The sequence below is a fragment of the Squalius cephalus genome (assembly GCF_949319135.1).
Source record: "Squalius cephalus genome assembly, chromosome: 4".
In the NCBI taxonomy this organism is placed as follows: Eukaryota; Metazoa; Chordata; class Actinopteri; order Cypriniformes; family Leuciscidae; genus Squalius; species Squalius cephalus.
The window spans coordinates 40,881,864-40,897,973 of NC_137125.1; the positions used below are offsets into that span (position 1 = coordinate 40,881,864).

A 16,110-nucleotide genomic window follows, 5' to 3' on the forward strand; every position below is an offset into this window, starting at 1 on the left:
AATACATGCAAATAATCTGATGTTAGCAAACCTTTTTCATAATAACCCCAGTGACGTCAGAGGAGGGGGGTGAAAATTAGCAACTCAAGACAGGCCCATTAGTTGGCTTATTTTAACAGCTTTCCTGGAGGGATGTTTGGTGTTTGTCGCACATTACAGCTTTCGCTCTTTTTTTTTTTCTTTTTTTTTTTTCATCTCTTCGCTTTGCGCTCTCACGACATTATTCATGCCTGACTGTGGGGCCATTTTGTCACGTATCCGTACCCCAGCAAACCCCACACCTCAGCGATTATACTGATTGCTCTGTTGTTGAGAGAAATGAATGAACAGCTGCAAGAGTCTGGCTGTAAAAAGAAAAAGTAAATATTTGTAGTGGATGTTCTCATTAAAAAGGCCTTTCAAGCCATTTTGATATTAACCTTACTGGCCTGTGGTTGATTTGAGAGCATGCTTGGGTCACACGTCCCCCCTTAAGCGGGCTCTAGTGCGCTAGAGCGGTGAGGATTTGTGGGTCTTAATCCAATATTATTTCTGTATTTGCAACAGACCCCAGGCCCAGCAAAAACTCAATGGATGTTGGTTGTCAACAAGTGAATGTAATTTAGTATTTGCCATTTGGCTAAACAAGGATAATATGCTCTTTCTCTCCAGGGCTATCAGGGCTTCATTGTTGGAGAAACGATGTAAGCAGAGGCCGGTCACACGCAGGATAATGGGTCAATTCCTCATCAAATCGGCCCGTTATGTTATAAATCATACAATCACTTCGGGATGATTCTTGGTCTTTGAACGTGGAGCCCGACTTTCCTGAGAAGTGTGATGGTTTGCACAGAGATGTTCACCTTTTTGTCATCCTCATGTCTGCAGGAACTAAGCTGGAGAACCTGATGGAGAGCATGCGAGGAGAGATTGCCGCCCAGCCTCCGGTGGAAGGATCCTTTGCCCCTCGCAGAGGGGATTTCTGCATCGCAAAGTTTGCTGACGGAGAATGGTGAGAGCCAAAAAAAAAGTCTCCTAATGGTGTCTGCTATAAAAGCTGAGTTTCCTGGTTTAAACCAAAGACCTCTTCATTTATTAATTTCTTTTAATAAGTAAATGTAATAAAATATTTGTCAGAGCTGCTGTGCAGGATGTTCTTGTCAGGTTTTGAGAGGTAAAGATATCTTTCATCTTGCTAATGTGGCAAGTGTGTGCAGGTCATTCGATGTTTCAAGTAGGAATGTACTTATAATAAAATTGTTGTGCATTGTTTTTTTTATGGATGAAAATTAATTTTGTTATGGCTGATAACCAATAAATGGGCAATATTAAATATATCTAAAATATTTGAAGAGTTCAGATGCAAAAACCTCTAAGTGCCATCTGAAATTTTCTTCTAGAATGATCATTTTTATCAAGCTCGTTTGTTTAAGTTCAGTAATTTCACTTAAATGGCAATTAATAGGTCATTTTCATTGCCATTTAAGTGAAATTACTGAACTTAAATATACAAGCTTCATAAAAATGATCATTCTAGAAGAAAATTTCAGATGGTACACTTAGAGGCTTTTGCATCTGAACTCTTCATTTAGTCATTTAAATAGTAATTTTTAGTGTGAATTTAGGCATCACAGTAACAATGTACTGTGAAAGTTTGATAGAAAGATTTGTTTTGAGATTTGCTAAAGATTATATTTGGCAGTTTTACTACTTTCTTTGGTAATTTTAATGATTAACCAAGCATGCATTGGATTATGCGCATAATTATTATATAAAATGTCATATTGCATTTACAAAATAATAAACAAATTAAAGGAAAAAATCTCTAATATTGGGATAAAATTAGATGCATCAGTAACTGTGCATCCTTAGTTTCAAGGAAGATAACTTTGGTGAATAAAGATTAAAAGCAGAAAGGCATGATTTCTCAGCAAACTATATTCGCAGGGATCGCTTTAACCTCATATTCATTGTTGAAATCATTTTATAGTTAACCATCTGTTGTTTGAGTATAATCTGCCCTAGATTGCAGGACCTTGGACTGCTGAGTTATTTTTCCATTAGAGAGTCTGGAAGCTTCTATTGTCCTCTTGTAGACTGTGAACAGACTGCATCCTCAGTGGGGTCGACCCATTATTCAAGCATCTGCTGGTGTTTTTGTTGATGTCGTCTTGCTCTTTTAAAATCTCATTTGAACTCCACCCAAAAATATTCCTACAATTTCTTTTCTGTTTAGTGCCTCAGAGATGTGGATTCCCCAATTTTTTTTCTTTTTTTTTTTTTTCTTAGCAAGTTATGTTTGTTGCTAACAGACACTTTCTCTTTATAAGTCTGTGATGCGCAGGGAGAGAGGAGACAAATCAGTCTGCAGCCAGCAGAAAGACTTTTTTTAGTTTTTTTCTTTTTAGCATGGGTCCCCAGATCAGGCGGTGGTTTTAGGATGATTGAGGCGATTTAGCATAAGTAGATGGTTTGGAGTGGGCAGGGGGTCTCGAGTGGATCGGAGTGTCTCAGTTTGATTATATGAGAATGGAACCTCTTCTTTGACTTCTCTTTTGTTTGAGGTGTCACGCAGAGCTTTGAACTGCTCTTTATGAATATGAGAGGCTTCTTGCACTTTCAGAGCATGAGGTTATGAATACAAGATCAATTCTCTCCTCTGACCCATAAAAGATCTGCCTGTACTATACAGTTAGGGACACAAAACTAGTATTTTGCTCTTTCTAAAGTGGGGTGTTTTCAGTTCCCTTTTACATCAACAAAGTGCTGGTAAATTGGTGCCATGCAGTGTTGCCCCTTTCAGTTGTTTCCTTGAAGAAAAAGCAGTTTGGATCCAGCAAGTCAGTGGAAACATGGGTACCAAAGTACCATTTGGTGGCAAACATTTTCTGTTTAGAAGTTCCACATCAAGTTGTCCAGTGCTTCTCCTCTGATCAGTGAGTGAAATTGACCCTTTCTCTATCTCTCTCTCTCTCTTTCTTTCTGTAGGTACAGAGCACGCATTGAGAGAGTTGAAAATCCAGCAAAGGTTCACGTGTTCTACATCGACTATGGAAACGTGAGTATCAGCTTGCATGAAGGTTGATGCATAATCTGATCCCCTGAGTGGAGAAAAAAGGTGCTAACAGATGAATGTTGAATTGTTTAAAATGCTGCATGTGCTTTCAAAAGCCAGCACTGAATCCATCGGTCAAATGTCACGCGTGTGGAAAACAATTCCTCTCCATAACATCACAGCTGCATTGGCTAACATGCAGAATAAATGTGTTTTTGCAAGGAAATGGTGTTCGTATGTTTAAAAGGGGCTTTAAGAATGCAGTACCCAGCATGCTATGCTGTTTTTTTTTGCCCAGGGCAGAAAGCTCCAGGCCAGCACAAGAGAAAAGATGCAGGTGGTCATGTGATAAACATTTCCCACACAACAGGCCTTCTCTCTCATCTCTATATTCCCTGTGCCTTCCTTTTTCTTCTCTTTTCAGACGGTCTACCTCTCTTTTCACAGACGGTCTTACCTTTCTTTTATCTTTGCACACTTGCTCTGTTCTGTATATCTTAACCCTCGGTGCAAGAGCATTGTGCTGAATCTGATATCATTGGTTATCCACCTCTGCTCAATCACTCTGATCTTAAAGGACGGATCTTTTAATGCCCCATCAAATGACTATGGCTTAATAAATGCCTTTTTGTTATGATTTAGATTTCATATAACAATCTGACAATGTAGTAACAAAACATAGAGAAAGTATCAGATCTTAAATTCTGTGTTCAAATACTTCTAGGTCCACCTTGTTCATGATGTATGTGTTTCTGCTGCTCATCCTCTTAAATATTGCTGTATAACCCCCCATACAGAACAAGCCAGTCTTTTTGCTTTGTACTTTCATCTGTCTTCTGTCTGTTTGTCCTTTTTTTAGTCTCTCTCTCTTATTCTCAAAGCTAAAATGAGCCTTTGTGCTAAGCAGCCTCTTTAGCCTGCTGCGTTCACATGTTCTGTACTGAAGACACATGACCACAGCGCTCAACTGCGACCCAGTAGAGAGAGAGTGTGTCTCTCTCATATTGTGTTGCTGGCTTTGAGAGTGGCATGTGGAGGAGTGGAGCGTTATCCTTGACTTTGCTTTTATCTGCTGTGCTGTACTCACACCTCCTCCATTTAATGAGGACCTTGGTACAGGCAGTTGGTGTATGAAAGAGGTATGAAGTCTGTTTTATAACACAACAATGTGACAGTCTCTCTCTCTTGTCGTTTCAGAGAGAAATATTATCCTCCACACGTCTTGCAGCGCTTCCTCCAGCCTTCAGCACGCGTACACTTCCTCCACAGGCTACAGAGTACGCATTTGCCTACATTCAGGTCCCACAGGACGTAAGTTATCGCACAAAAATGTCTATACGCACTCCAGTGTGATTGATCATACACCGTGGCCTTCAAACAGGCCCACGTAGAGCATGCACGCACAAGCTAGAGTCGCATCCGGGTTATAAAAGACAGGAATTTATGAGTCACATCACGCTAGTTTAGCTGTTTTGGATGTTTGGAATGGCGTACTACCGTACAACTGACCTTTTCTGCAAAGTATGCAAATTTTCTGCATGGAATAGCCATATGTCGCTAGACTGTGTGTAAGGTATTATATTTCACAATGCTAAATAAACCAGTAGTACACTGCTATGTATTTTTAAAGCTGGTTAATAAATTAATATATCAATAAATGTTATATGTATATAAATATAGGGAGTAAACTGAGGGATTGCACACCATATACACATTTATACAAATATATGAATATTTATATAATTTATTCATAATTAAATATTAAATAAAATGAATCAAAATAAGTTCCTCAATACTTGCTGAATTAAATATGCATGTAATGAGGTCATGTACTGTAAAAAATGTAGCCAAAGTAATAAATATTACTTATAAATGGGAGAATGGGATAATAATAAATGGGATTGAACTGCAACGTGCAGTATGGCGGAATATGTCCCGCCTTCTAAGCAAAAAAGCCAGTCACTGATTGGTAAAGTCATTGCGTCACTGCAGCTCCTGTTCCCATAAAAACCTGAGACTCGCGCTTGAGACTGCACGTGCGCATCGGCTGGTCTAGCCTGAAAAATAAGCTTTTTTTAACACTTTTTGAGCATAAGGAAGAACATTTTATTGGACAGTTCATGTCAGATTTTGTTGCTGATTTAAAATGTTACTTAATTGTGAGTTCGGCGAGCAGTTTCAGATTTCAGGATTCCCCATTCAAATAGATAGGACTTGGTCTTGAATGCCCGAAATAGCTGCCCGAAGGCGTTGCAAATATGCTTGTCGACTGAACAGTCTTTGGGACTTTGATGAAACATATTAGCACTTTTAAAGTAGGTTGCATTCAGTGTGTTCTTTGTAGCAAGCAATACCCTAGAGTGGTAATATCCCAAATTAAGCCTTTATTTTAGTTACGTGTCATTAAATTGTGTGACGAAATGCATACGAGAGAACGCTTTCCAGCAGGTCTGTTTGTGTGTGTAGGCGTGTGTTTGTGTGTGTAGGTGTGGCATCATGCCACCTGCCCTGTTAATACTGCTGTTGTTTTGTGATCTTTGAGGTAGGCGCATTGTTCTCTCTCTATCTCTGTCTTTTTCTCTCGTTCTGGATGGCCTCTGTATCTCGTACCCCCACCATAACTCCCCCCAAGGGGAACATGCTCTGAGGTTGCCATGGAGACTGGGTTGGCTCACATAAGCAAACTGTGCGTGTGTGTGTGTGTGTGAATGAGCGAGAAAGATCAGATCTGTATCTCACCTCATGCGTTGAACATTTGCGAAACATTGTGTTGGTGTGGAGGTATTTTGATCCTTTTTTTTTGCAAATCTACATTTATCATTATCACAGTGCTTGTGTGTTTTTGTGTGTAAGTGTGATGAATGAGCATCTCTGGAGCTGGCGAGTTTGAACGATGGAGTCTGATTAGCTCGGAGCACACTTGAGGAGGACCTTAAAGTGTCTATCAATAGCTTGTGTAGTAGTGTGTGTAATTGTAAGTGTGTGTGTGCTGAGGGCAGTTTGTAGAAATGAAAGCAGGTATGGGATACATTGATATTTGACATGCTCTTCTATTGACCCCACCCACAGGAAGACGCACGGACCGACGCTGTGGACAGTCTGGTCAGGGACATTCATAACATACAGTGTCTGCTGAATGTGGAGTACGGTGGACTCGTCTGCCCGCACGTCACGCTGCAGTTTGCTGACTCTAAAGATGACGTGGGTCTGGGTCTAGTGAAAGAAGGCCTAGTCATGGTGGACGTACGGAAAGAGAAGCACCTCCAGAAAATGGTAAGTAGATCTAAATACTAAAACCCAAATAGTATGCGTGAAGCCACTGGTCAAGTAGTTTGAGGCGGAGGCAGCATTAGCTCGGTCTGGGTTATAGCATAATCTATGTGCCCTGAAATGCACCTCGCTGTTTCACAGCAGGGCCTCTGACGGCAGCCATTTTGTATTATTATAAAGCACTGACCATTCGTTCTCCCCTTGTTATCCTCCCTTTTCAGTCTCGCTCTCACTTCCTTTCTCTTATGTAATACATGAGCCATTTCTTGAGCATTTTTAAAACTTATTGCATCAATTTGTGACTGTGTCAGTATATACAAACACACCGCTGCTCACACAGGAACTTAGACGACTTAATTCAATAGTTGGAGCATTTAGATTTTTTTATTTCAACACTGTTTTTACTGTCAGCGATTTGATTTTATTCTAGAGCTGCATGAAAATTCAAATCGGATTTTTTTAATTACAATGATTTGCTTAATGCTTTTTTGTTTTGTTTTGTTTTGTTTTGTTTGATTTTAAAAGCAGACCAAATTATGTAATTATATATAATTATATATAATATTATGGCTATAATATAATAATAAAAAACTATTATTATTATTATTATTATTATTAACTAAAAACATTAAAATTTGAAATGTTGCTATAAAAAATCTGGGGGAAAACAAACTATTTTTGGCTATTTGTAATTGCAATTTAAAATGTGTTTTAGTTGTTTTTTAGCTCCAGGTTTGTTTGTTTTTTATCAATATGACTATAAAATAACAATTATCATAATAATATTGTTACTGACTAAAAATAAGAAACATTACCTGTGTAGTAATTCACTGTCAAACAAAACCTGATAATAATAAGTTAGTACAACTGTAAAATTACAATACTAATAGTATACCGTGTTCATTTATTTAAATCGCAGCCTTTGTGATTTGCTAATCACACTAAGCCATATCGCAATTTTGATTTTAGCTAATTAATCGTGCAGCACTTTAACTTTTCAAATTTCATTCAGTAGCTGTTTGTCTGATATCCCTTGGAGGTAAGACTTAATAGCTTAAAAACTCTTCTCCTTCCGATTGAATTTAGAGACATTTGAACCCGTTCTTTGATCATCTGTATTTATCCTTTAACCTTGTGCCACCCTGATGTTATTTTTGTTATTGCTCTTGAATCAAACCATACAGGTTTGTTCTTAGCAGTCTGCTTATGAACTTGAGTCTTGAGTAGGGGTTTGTTGTCACAAACACCCTCCATTTGCTTAGTTCCACCGTTTCCCTGTTCCCATAGGAACACTGCTGTTCTGGTTCACTCGTCCCCTCCTCTCACTCCCTCGCGCTTTATTTTTTTTATTGTACTACCAGGTTGTTTGAGGTGCTCGTATAGAGCTGAGCTGTCTGACTTCAGTGGCAGACACTTCTGCTACCGTTTCACACACTCACAGTTATGAAACACTAGTGCTCAGGCATGTGTACTGTACCTCAACTACTGTACACGCATGCTTTAGTTCAACAATACAGTATGTCAGAAGAAATGCATAAATAACCAGTAGTTTTATTAAGATGTGCCAAGGTGAAGTGGGTAAAGTAAATGCTTTCGCTTATCCTAGCCAGCTATAAGACATTTCTAGGTTGATTTTCTCCTGAAAAGTGTAAAGCATCCTGACCAGCGTAACACGGCAATATTGGCACAACCAGTGACGAGTTAATGGGTAGATCTGTCTGACAGACCAATGGCAGATAGTGTTCAGAAAACAGATCATTATTTTTGCCATTCCGTTCTATGACGTTAGTGGCTCGGAAATTACACACCTACCCTTTAGTGAAGTGTTTTGTCATCTCAAGATTGGAAAAGTTACGTTTTTTTTTTTTTTTAAACAAAAGCATCTCCACTTTTTCTTGGTGTTAAAATAGACATGACGTTTTATTAATGTGTAATAACCATCTTATAACACTGTTATTACAGTCCATTAGCAGTTGAATGCACATAGTGGGCACATCCTGTATGCCAGATGGTCATTTTTTAGGACAGCACTGGCACTTTAGTATAGTGTGGTGGCGCCATGCCACTTGTCTTCTGTACTTTAGCTTTCACCCTTGGCTTTTTCATAAAAATTCTCTCATCTCACTCTCTCCTTCATTCAGTTTCTCATTCATTATCTCTCCCACTCACGCACACTCTCTTTCTCTGTCCTTCTCTCTCTCCTTCCCCATCTTTTTTTCTGCTGCTGGTTTGGCCTCCAGTGCAGCACACTGTGTGCTGGAGGGATGTAGTTTGGAAATTTCCATGTATTTGCATGTCGGTGAAAGCGGTGTGATAAATCATAATCTTCAGAATTAAAGACAAAGCAGTGAATCAAACCTTTCATTCCTTCGTTAAATGAGCTGTGATTTAAAACGCTGTTAATATACAGCGATTATTTACACTGCCTTCATAATACACAGTGCCTTCCCGCCCGTGACTCCCCATCCCCCTCGTCTTTCTTTTGATATTCTATTCCTTTTTAAACACAGTGCTCTGTGATCATTTCTCCCTATGTCCTCTCTGCTTCTGAAGGGTATCTGCTTGACACCTGACTTCCTGCTATCAGCAAATCTTTACTTTGCTGAAGTCTCCAAACCAGAGTCCATATGTCAGTCAGTCCGACATATTCACTACGGTCTAGTGTGGAACAAGTCCTTGAATCTCTGTACAAGGCAAACGAGAGAGGGAAAGAAAATCTTTAACGTGAAAGTAGGAGTCAGATATGGGAACGTTTGTGTGACAGGGAGAGAGAGTAGGAGAGTGTCAGATAAGGCCCCCCGGTTTTCTTACTCTGCACCTGCGCACGGATAACACAGGCCTTCCGATAAGTGTGAATGAGCTTCATCAGTTCTCAGGATCGATAGCTGAAATCGATGTGTCATTTCCCTCCCTGTGTTTGTCAAACACTGCTCTTTCTTATTTGTGTGTCAGGCTGTCTCTCCTTCTCTGGTTTTCTTCCAGATGTCTGTATGCTATCAGAGGGCATGCGATTGAAAGTAAGAGGCGAATTTACATCAAGCCAACAAGTTACTTCATTCAAGCTACACGTTCTGCATGTAAAACAAATGCGTGCAAAGCAGCTCATATGGTTTGAAACAGAGGTGCTATGCATTTTATGCTACACCAGCGATAAGCGTAAGCTTACTGTAGCATGCCATCACTGACACTGGTGCCTTTTAATGTTCATTAGTTTTACAAGCTAATTACAAGCTCACATACTAATTAGGGTTACAGTCATAGAATACAGTGTTATTGGAGATTTGTTCTGTGAGATTCTCCTAAAGCGTTCAGTATTGGCTCAACTCTAGACTTGTGATTTCAGAAAGAGTTTGAAGGTCTTGCTGTTGTTGGCATATAATGACCTTCTGGAGATGTTATGATCTCTGCTAACTTGGATGGGTTAAATACAGAGGACAAATTCAGAGTATGGTTAATCACTCTCTCTCTCTGTCAGTGATTATTGAGTTGTACAGTCCAGATGATAAAGCCCAAGGGAGGTGTAATATTTTTATTACGGTTGTTCTGTGATGAAATTATCCTGTGAGAGCTTTTTAGCAGTTTATGGAAAGTTATATGGGGTTTAAAATAGTGGTTTACATTTCTGTTCCTCTCCTGTTTTATTCTTTTAACATTTCTTTAATGTTCTCAACTAATTGGTCTTAAGGAATCCAGTCGGACATATTTCTTAAGATTTGATGATAATCAAATCTTTCTTGCATTCTAAAACGGTTAGATGGAGTGCAGGGATGTCTTTTAAGTTGGATTATTTTTAACTTGATACACCATCATAAAAAATGTAGCACTCGTGACGGAACACAAACTAAAACGGCTAAAAACAAAAGATTATTTCACCTCAACTAAAGTTGGTTTGCAATCACGCACTTATTGGCCACCCCATGTCCAGTCATATCCCATCATGCCTTGCTCCTGACAGCTCTATTACCCATTAACCAGTAAAAGTTAGCTGCGCTTAGAATGGGGAATTTTCTGCTCCTCTAGTATCAAATACACACTCATCCACACAAACGGGCCGGGACACATGCTGAATGACACGCATCGCTGCCTAAAAACCCCATTTCATTCCTGTGCCCTGTGGATTGAACACAGGCTTGATCTGGGACAGAGAAGCCATTTCAGCTCCAGTGTCTTTCTGTTGTTTAATCTCTGCAGTGAATGATCAAAGTCCAAACTGTTCTCTTCGAATGCTGTGCGGCTGTGTCTATGAACGCTTTGATTTTCAGGCTGCCTGTATTACTGGGGTATTATAGTGTTTCGAAGAACACCACAAATATGATCACTGTCCCATCATTTCATGCCGAGAGACTCAGTCTGCAGACTGGTAATGCAACCACCTGAACCCATAAAAGTGAGGATTAACAAAAGTAACTCAAACAAATGGAAAATGTGTGTATTTTTAGTTGACTCTGTTGTTATGATGATGATTTAGGATGGTATAAGCCGCATTAGAGCAACAAAGCATGCATGTATGAGGAAAAAGTGCAGACATGATTGATCTTTAATGATCACGTTCTCTTTTCGTAGCTTATTTAATGTTCAAATACACACAAAATCATGTGTACGCAATCAATCATATTGTACACCCCTCCTACCACAAAATACAATATGCATTAAGATAATACTAATAATTGGAAGCTGATAATTGGATATCTTGATTAATGCTCAACTCTTATCAGTGCACTCTAATATCCGTGCATCTGTAATCTTGAAATGTTGATGAATTGTCCTATATGATCGTATCAGCACAGCTCTAATGTTGGCATCTTTGAAGCAGCACAAGAGTCTTGGCCCCTTTGCTGAGTAAAACTGCTGATGGTGGTGTGTGAGTGTGGCACGTGAGGTGCTGTGTTACATGTCATGGGGCGTCGAACGCTTGATGGATGGAGGCTGCGTTAGCTGCACTTTTCTCTGCTGTCCAGATGTACCTCGCAGTCTCTTCACGTGTGTCCTAAAGCACTGAAGAATCACCTGCTCTTCAGCCAGCCAACTAACCCCCTCTAAATAATAACAGCCCCTGCACACAAACACACCACTAAAACAGCACACATTACACTTTTTAACGTCTGCCATCTTTGTGCATTAAATCCTCTGCTGTGATCTCATCCATACCTGGTACTACCTTTCCAGCTTTGTAATGTTACTGGAAACGAGGACAATCAGTGACTCAATCCTTGCTATGGCAGAAATGGTCAATATGTTTAGTGTTGTGCAGGCCTGTGTATGTGATGCAGCTCTTTGTGGGCCGCAGGATAAGAAAGAGCTTGAGACACAGGCCGTCTAGTTGGCTATAACCACCCACACTCATTTCACTCATTATTGAATACATACTCTACAAGAACACGGCACTGATTGCTACCCTTATGATCAGAGAACAGCTCAACAAGATGAGGGCCTGTTAAAACATCATCTAAACAAGATGCACTTACTGTGATTGACTGATGTAGATTCAGCACAGCATCAATCTTGGAAAACAATCTCTGTCCTCCATAACGTAATGCGTGTCATCTATCTAATGTTTAAGATGTTCAATGATATGTTAAAGGAGTTAGGACAACATTAGGCCCTGCTCTGTCTAAATGCACCTCTCTTTTTTGTCATAGGTGACTGAATATCTGAATGGCCAGGAATCTGCCAAGAGTGCCAGGGTAAGATCATCTTTATTACATTGCTCTGAAATGCTTGATTCTGATTGGTTAATCACGGCATTTTATATATATATTATATAAATATATTAAGATATATTAGGGCTCAGTAGGTTAAAAAAAAAATCACTAGTAATTGCACCCTTCTCGTAAAATTAAGCATACACTATTTATCTTGTTTAATAGGTTAATTTTGTCATCATTTGCTATATCCAGCAAAGTAAACCAGGTGATTCTCACAAAACTGTATTTTCTGCAAGCTTTTTTTAAAGGTAAATTTAGGTGCTTTCCAAAAAAATGGACACTTAGTGACAGAACAACAAAATACCAAATTATATGAATCCATAATTCATAAAGTTATGCTCACCATTTAAAAAAAAAAAAACATTACAGAAAACTTTTCAGAATTCACAGTGTATATACAGTAGTATGTGTACGTTGCAACAGCAAAGAGCTTGTTTACATTTTGGACAAGTCAAGTTGTGATGGAGATTTCTCACACAGGGCTCGTGCTCTTCAGAAACAATCACAGAATATGACACATAGATAGATAGATCGATAGATAGATCTAAATGTTGCTTTCATCTCACTAACTTTTTATTTTCTAAGTGATGTACCTGGTGGATAACGGACATTGAAGGTCTCGTGGGTTGTGGTGAAATGTCTCTCCGCATTGTGTCTCTTGGCAACCGCAATGCTAGCTCCACAGATGAGGCATACAGCTTTATCTTTAACGTTAGTGAAGAGGAATTCTGCCTCCCACTCCTCGTTAAAATAATAAGTCTTTTTCTTTTTTGCATGACCTGCATCATCATCCATAATTAATCTTTTTTCTTTTTTAATAGTTAAATTTATCTTATTTAAGCCGTCTTCCCGCGACCGCCTCAACTCACAGAATAATAGCATAAAAGGGTTTTTGTTTTTTGTTTAGCACTAACGTATGTCAACGTACGTTGACTCGATACGCGCAGATTCTAAATACTTACAATTATTGAATGATTTTATTATGTTTTAATGTTATATGAAATGTTACCATTAGTTTTTCTCATTTTATGTAAATATCAAAAAATAAGTTTTGTAAAAAATAAGTTTTCTTTTTCTTTTTTTTTTTTTTAAGAAAATGAAAGATTTCAATTCAGGCTATTTATAGAACGTGCTTGGCGGGCGACTCAGACTCCATGCGGGTTACCAGGTGCCCCCGGGCACCATGTTGGAGACCACTGCTGTAGTCTATTCTCTTTATATAAGCAATGTTTTGAACTGATTGTTTGAATGAAGTCATTTACTGGATCACTAGACTAAAAACTACTTTCCAAGAGTTTAGAAAATGATCTGATCGCAAACAGAGAAGCGAAATCTGGTTAGAAGAATAGAAATTTCCACCTACCAGGGTTACAGGTGTTGTGGCATTGTAGATGCTCTGTGTGATAAACTCCCTACTTCTAAAAGATCATCTAATTGTGTGACGTTATGCTAAAGACGTAATTTCACGTGCTTCAGTTTGCATTCAATTAATTTAACACGTTAAGGATTTTAAATGAATGGCATGTATTTGTTACCTGTAACCTATAAACATGGTTCACATCAAACACAGTCTTTTGGTTCAAACATCGCTCCATATGACAGGCCGACGGCCTTGTTTAACAAGACTCAAGCTGAAGAGAGAACCATACCAACCCAAGAGCTTGATGATGATGTCCCTGCTAACGACGGCGCTAATTATCATAGGCATTAATTAGCTGTGATTCTCTCCGAGTTAACAGCCACACACACATTGACCACAGAAATGGAGAAAAAAGATAAAAGCCTGCACGACATACAAAATGATTTCCCGTCGTCACTAAGAATCTCTGAAGCCGAAACCATCCACCATCACGTAAACGAAACATTTCACTGGGTTATGTTTCAAAACCGACGTGAAATAGAAGGGCTGCACTGAAATTTGTTGGATGTAAAGCCTTCACGCGTGACTGGATGTGAAGGGACTGGAGTTAAAGAGGACCGTAAACGACCGTTCGCCTCGTTATTACTGAGGTGTGATGTTACAGACCAGCTCATGTTTTAATGATCCTGTCTACATGCTGGCCATCTGTGCCTCAGTCTCACAGATACATGAGCACAAATGCTTATCAGGACTTAATGATGGTGGATCAGTGCTGTCAAATGACTTAAAGCCTCATTTTGCTGCTTATTAATGTTTCATTGAAGTTATTTAGGATTTAGGGTGGGTTTCAAAAGTTTATTTTCCCTTTCAACTATTTTTTTTTAACACAATTCCTTTACCCTACGTGTCCACTGGTGCAGAAGAAGCCCGTTCAAAAACAGCAAAGATCTGCTGATTTGAGGGTTTGTTTTTCTTATGCTTTCCTTTCAATATGCGGTCTCTAAAATTCTCGTATATGCACAATTGCAGTTGGAAACTATTTTGTCACAACCTAACTTTAGTGACGCCAGTTGAAATCTGAATTAAATTACACATGCAATTATGAGATTTAAGTACTGAGTGTTTAAAGTCCACAATGACATGTACAGTTAAAGATGTGGTTTAACTTTCATGAATTTTTTTTTTGTTTTTTACAATTTTGCCTTTTATTTGCAGCTCAACATTTGGCGTTATGGAGATTTCCGTGATGACGACGCAGATGAGTTCGGGTACCGCCGCTAAGTCATTGTCCCAAAGACCTTGTGGAAGACAGGATGCATTTGCAGAGAACACAAAAATCATGAAAAAAACTCAAAACATTAGAATGCTCTTTTTTCTAACGTTGAACATTTGCCTCTGTCCGTTTTTTTTATTTTGTTTAGTTCGTTTTTTTTTACTCTGTGCATATCCTCTCTTCTGCCCAAGGACTTTGTTTCTTATCATTTTCTTTACTTTTTTTTTAAAGCAAGTAGGCTACAGATAAAGCTACCTGTAGCTACTTTAAGTAGGACCAATTTATTTACCTTAATCTCTTAATTTTGACATGATAGCCAAACATCTTGTTCATGTACATTTTTAGCCAATCACCAGCTGTCAAACCCCATCATAGCAAACCTGATCTGCCCAATCAGATTTCTATATTTTGGGGCAAGATTTTTAAAGAAATGAGGGGGATGCACAGAGCAACCATGAACTCAAAAGCTTGCTGAGAAAATGCCGCCTCAATCATGAGATTCTATATTTGGGATATATGGATATTTTGAAGGTAGATCAAAACTAACCAAGTGAACTGACTGAACGTATTTTTGTCTCTCTCTGATGTGATCTGAGTGTTCAGTGACATTTCTGGGCGTTTGTGTAGGACGTGTGTTTTCTCTTTCTCTGTGGCAAAAGAACCGCTGCCAGCACCTTTACAAGCGTCTCTGGGCTTCTTCCCTGTGAGGTTTACTCAACGGTCATCGTTTCTTCTTTTCCTGCTCTTGCCGCCATACGGAAACAGTGTATGAATTTGTTTCTTTCTGAGGTAGACCCTGTCATTGTATTTAAATCTGATGAATAAAAATTAGCAAAGTGTCTTGTTGTCTGACTTGTTTTGAAGGGATGTGGTGATGGTGAGTTCCTTTCTTTGACTATTTACAACATGGTATAGTAACTATAGTGTTTTTAAATGTGCCTCTAAATGACACCAAACTATGTTACAATGGCAAAACACCGTAACAACAACAATGCTTAAACTGAGAAAAATTGTTTCTGGTAATTTCACTGATTTGATATTAATTTTCACAATTACTATAGACGAAATACTATTTTAAGTCAAATTTACAACACAAAGTTGTTAATGAACTTTGTAAGTATCAAAGTTAATTGTTAATTACAATTTTAAGTAAAAATGTGTCACCTTATACCTACATACACTATTGTTCATAAGGTGGGGGTCAGCTTTGGAAAGTCTTTTAGGCTATTTGATCAAAATTACAGTGAAAACAGTAATATTGTGAAATATTATTGCAATAAAAAAAGAACTGGTCTCTTTTAATATATTTTATTCCTGTGATGGCAATTTTCAGTATTACTATCAATATTGAAAACAGTTGTTCTGCTTAATATTTGTGGAAACAAATATTTACAAAGATATGATTTTTTTTGCAGGATTTTTTAATAGAAAATTAAAAAGAACGATGAATTTGAAATAGAAATATTTT

General features: G+C 38.5%; 1 protein-coding gene and 1 long non-coding RNA gene across 4 annotated transcripts in view; one reads left to right on the forward strand and one right to left on the reverse strand.

Moving 5' to 3' along the window:
* Positions 1–15,481, forward strand: part of snd1 (staphylococcal nuclease and tudor domain containing 1) — a 164,349-nt gene extending 148,868 nt beyond the window's left edge. For both annotated transcript variants that reach the window (XM_079869438.1, XM_079869439.1), the window contains exons 19-24: positions 868–991; positions 2,968–3,037; positions 4,232–4,345; positions 6,104–6,307; positions 11,944–11,988; positions 14,585–15,481. In XM_079869438.1, coding sequence (XP_079725564.1) covers positions 868–991; positions 2,968–3,037; positions 4,232–4,345; positions 6,104–6,307; positions 11,944–11,988; positions 14,585–14,650 — 623 coding nt within the window. In that variant the 3' untranslated portion in view covers positions 14,651–15,481. The remainder of the gene's footprint in view (positions 1–867; positions 992–2,967; positions 3,038–4,231; positions 4,346–6,103; positions 6,308–11,943; positions 11,989–14,584) is intronic.
* LOC307157526 overlaps positions 1–16,110 on the reverse strand; it is a 32,192-nt gene that overhangs the window by 5,706 nt on the left and 10,376 nt on the right. The window lies entirely within an intron of this gene.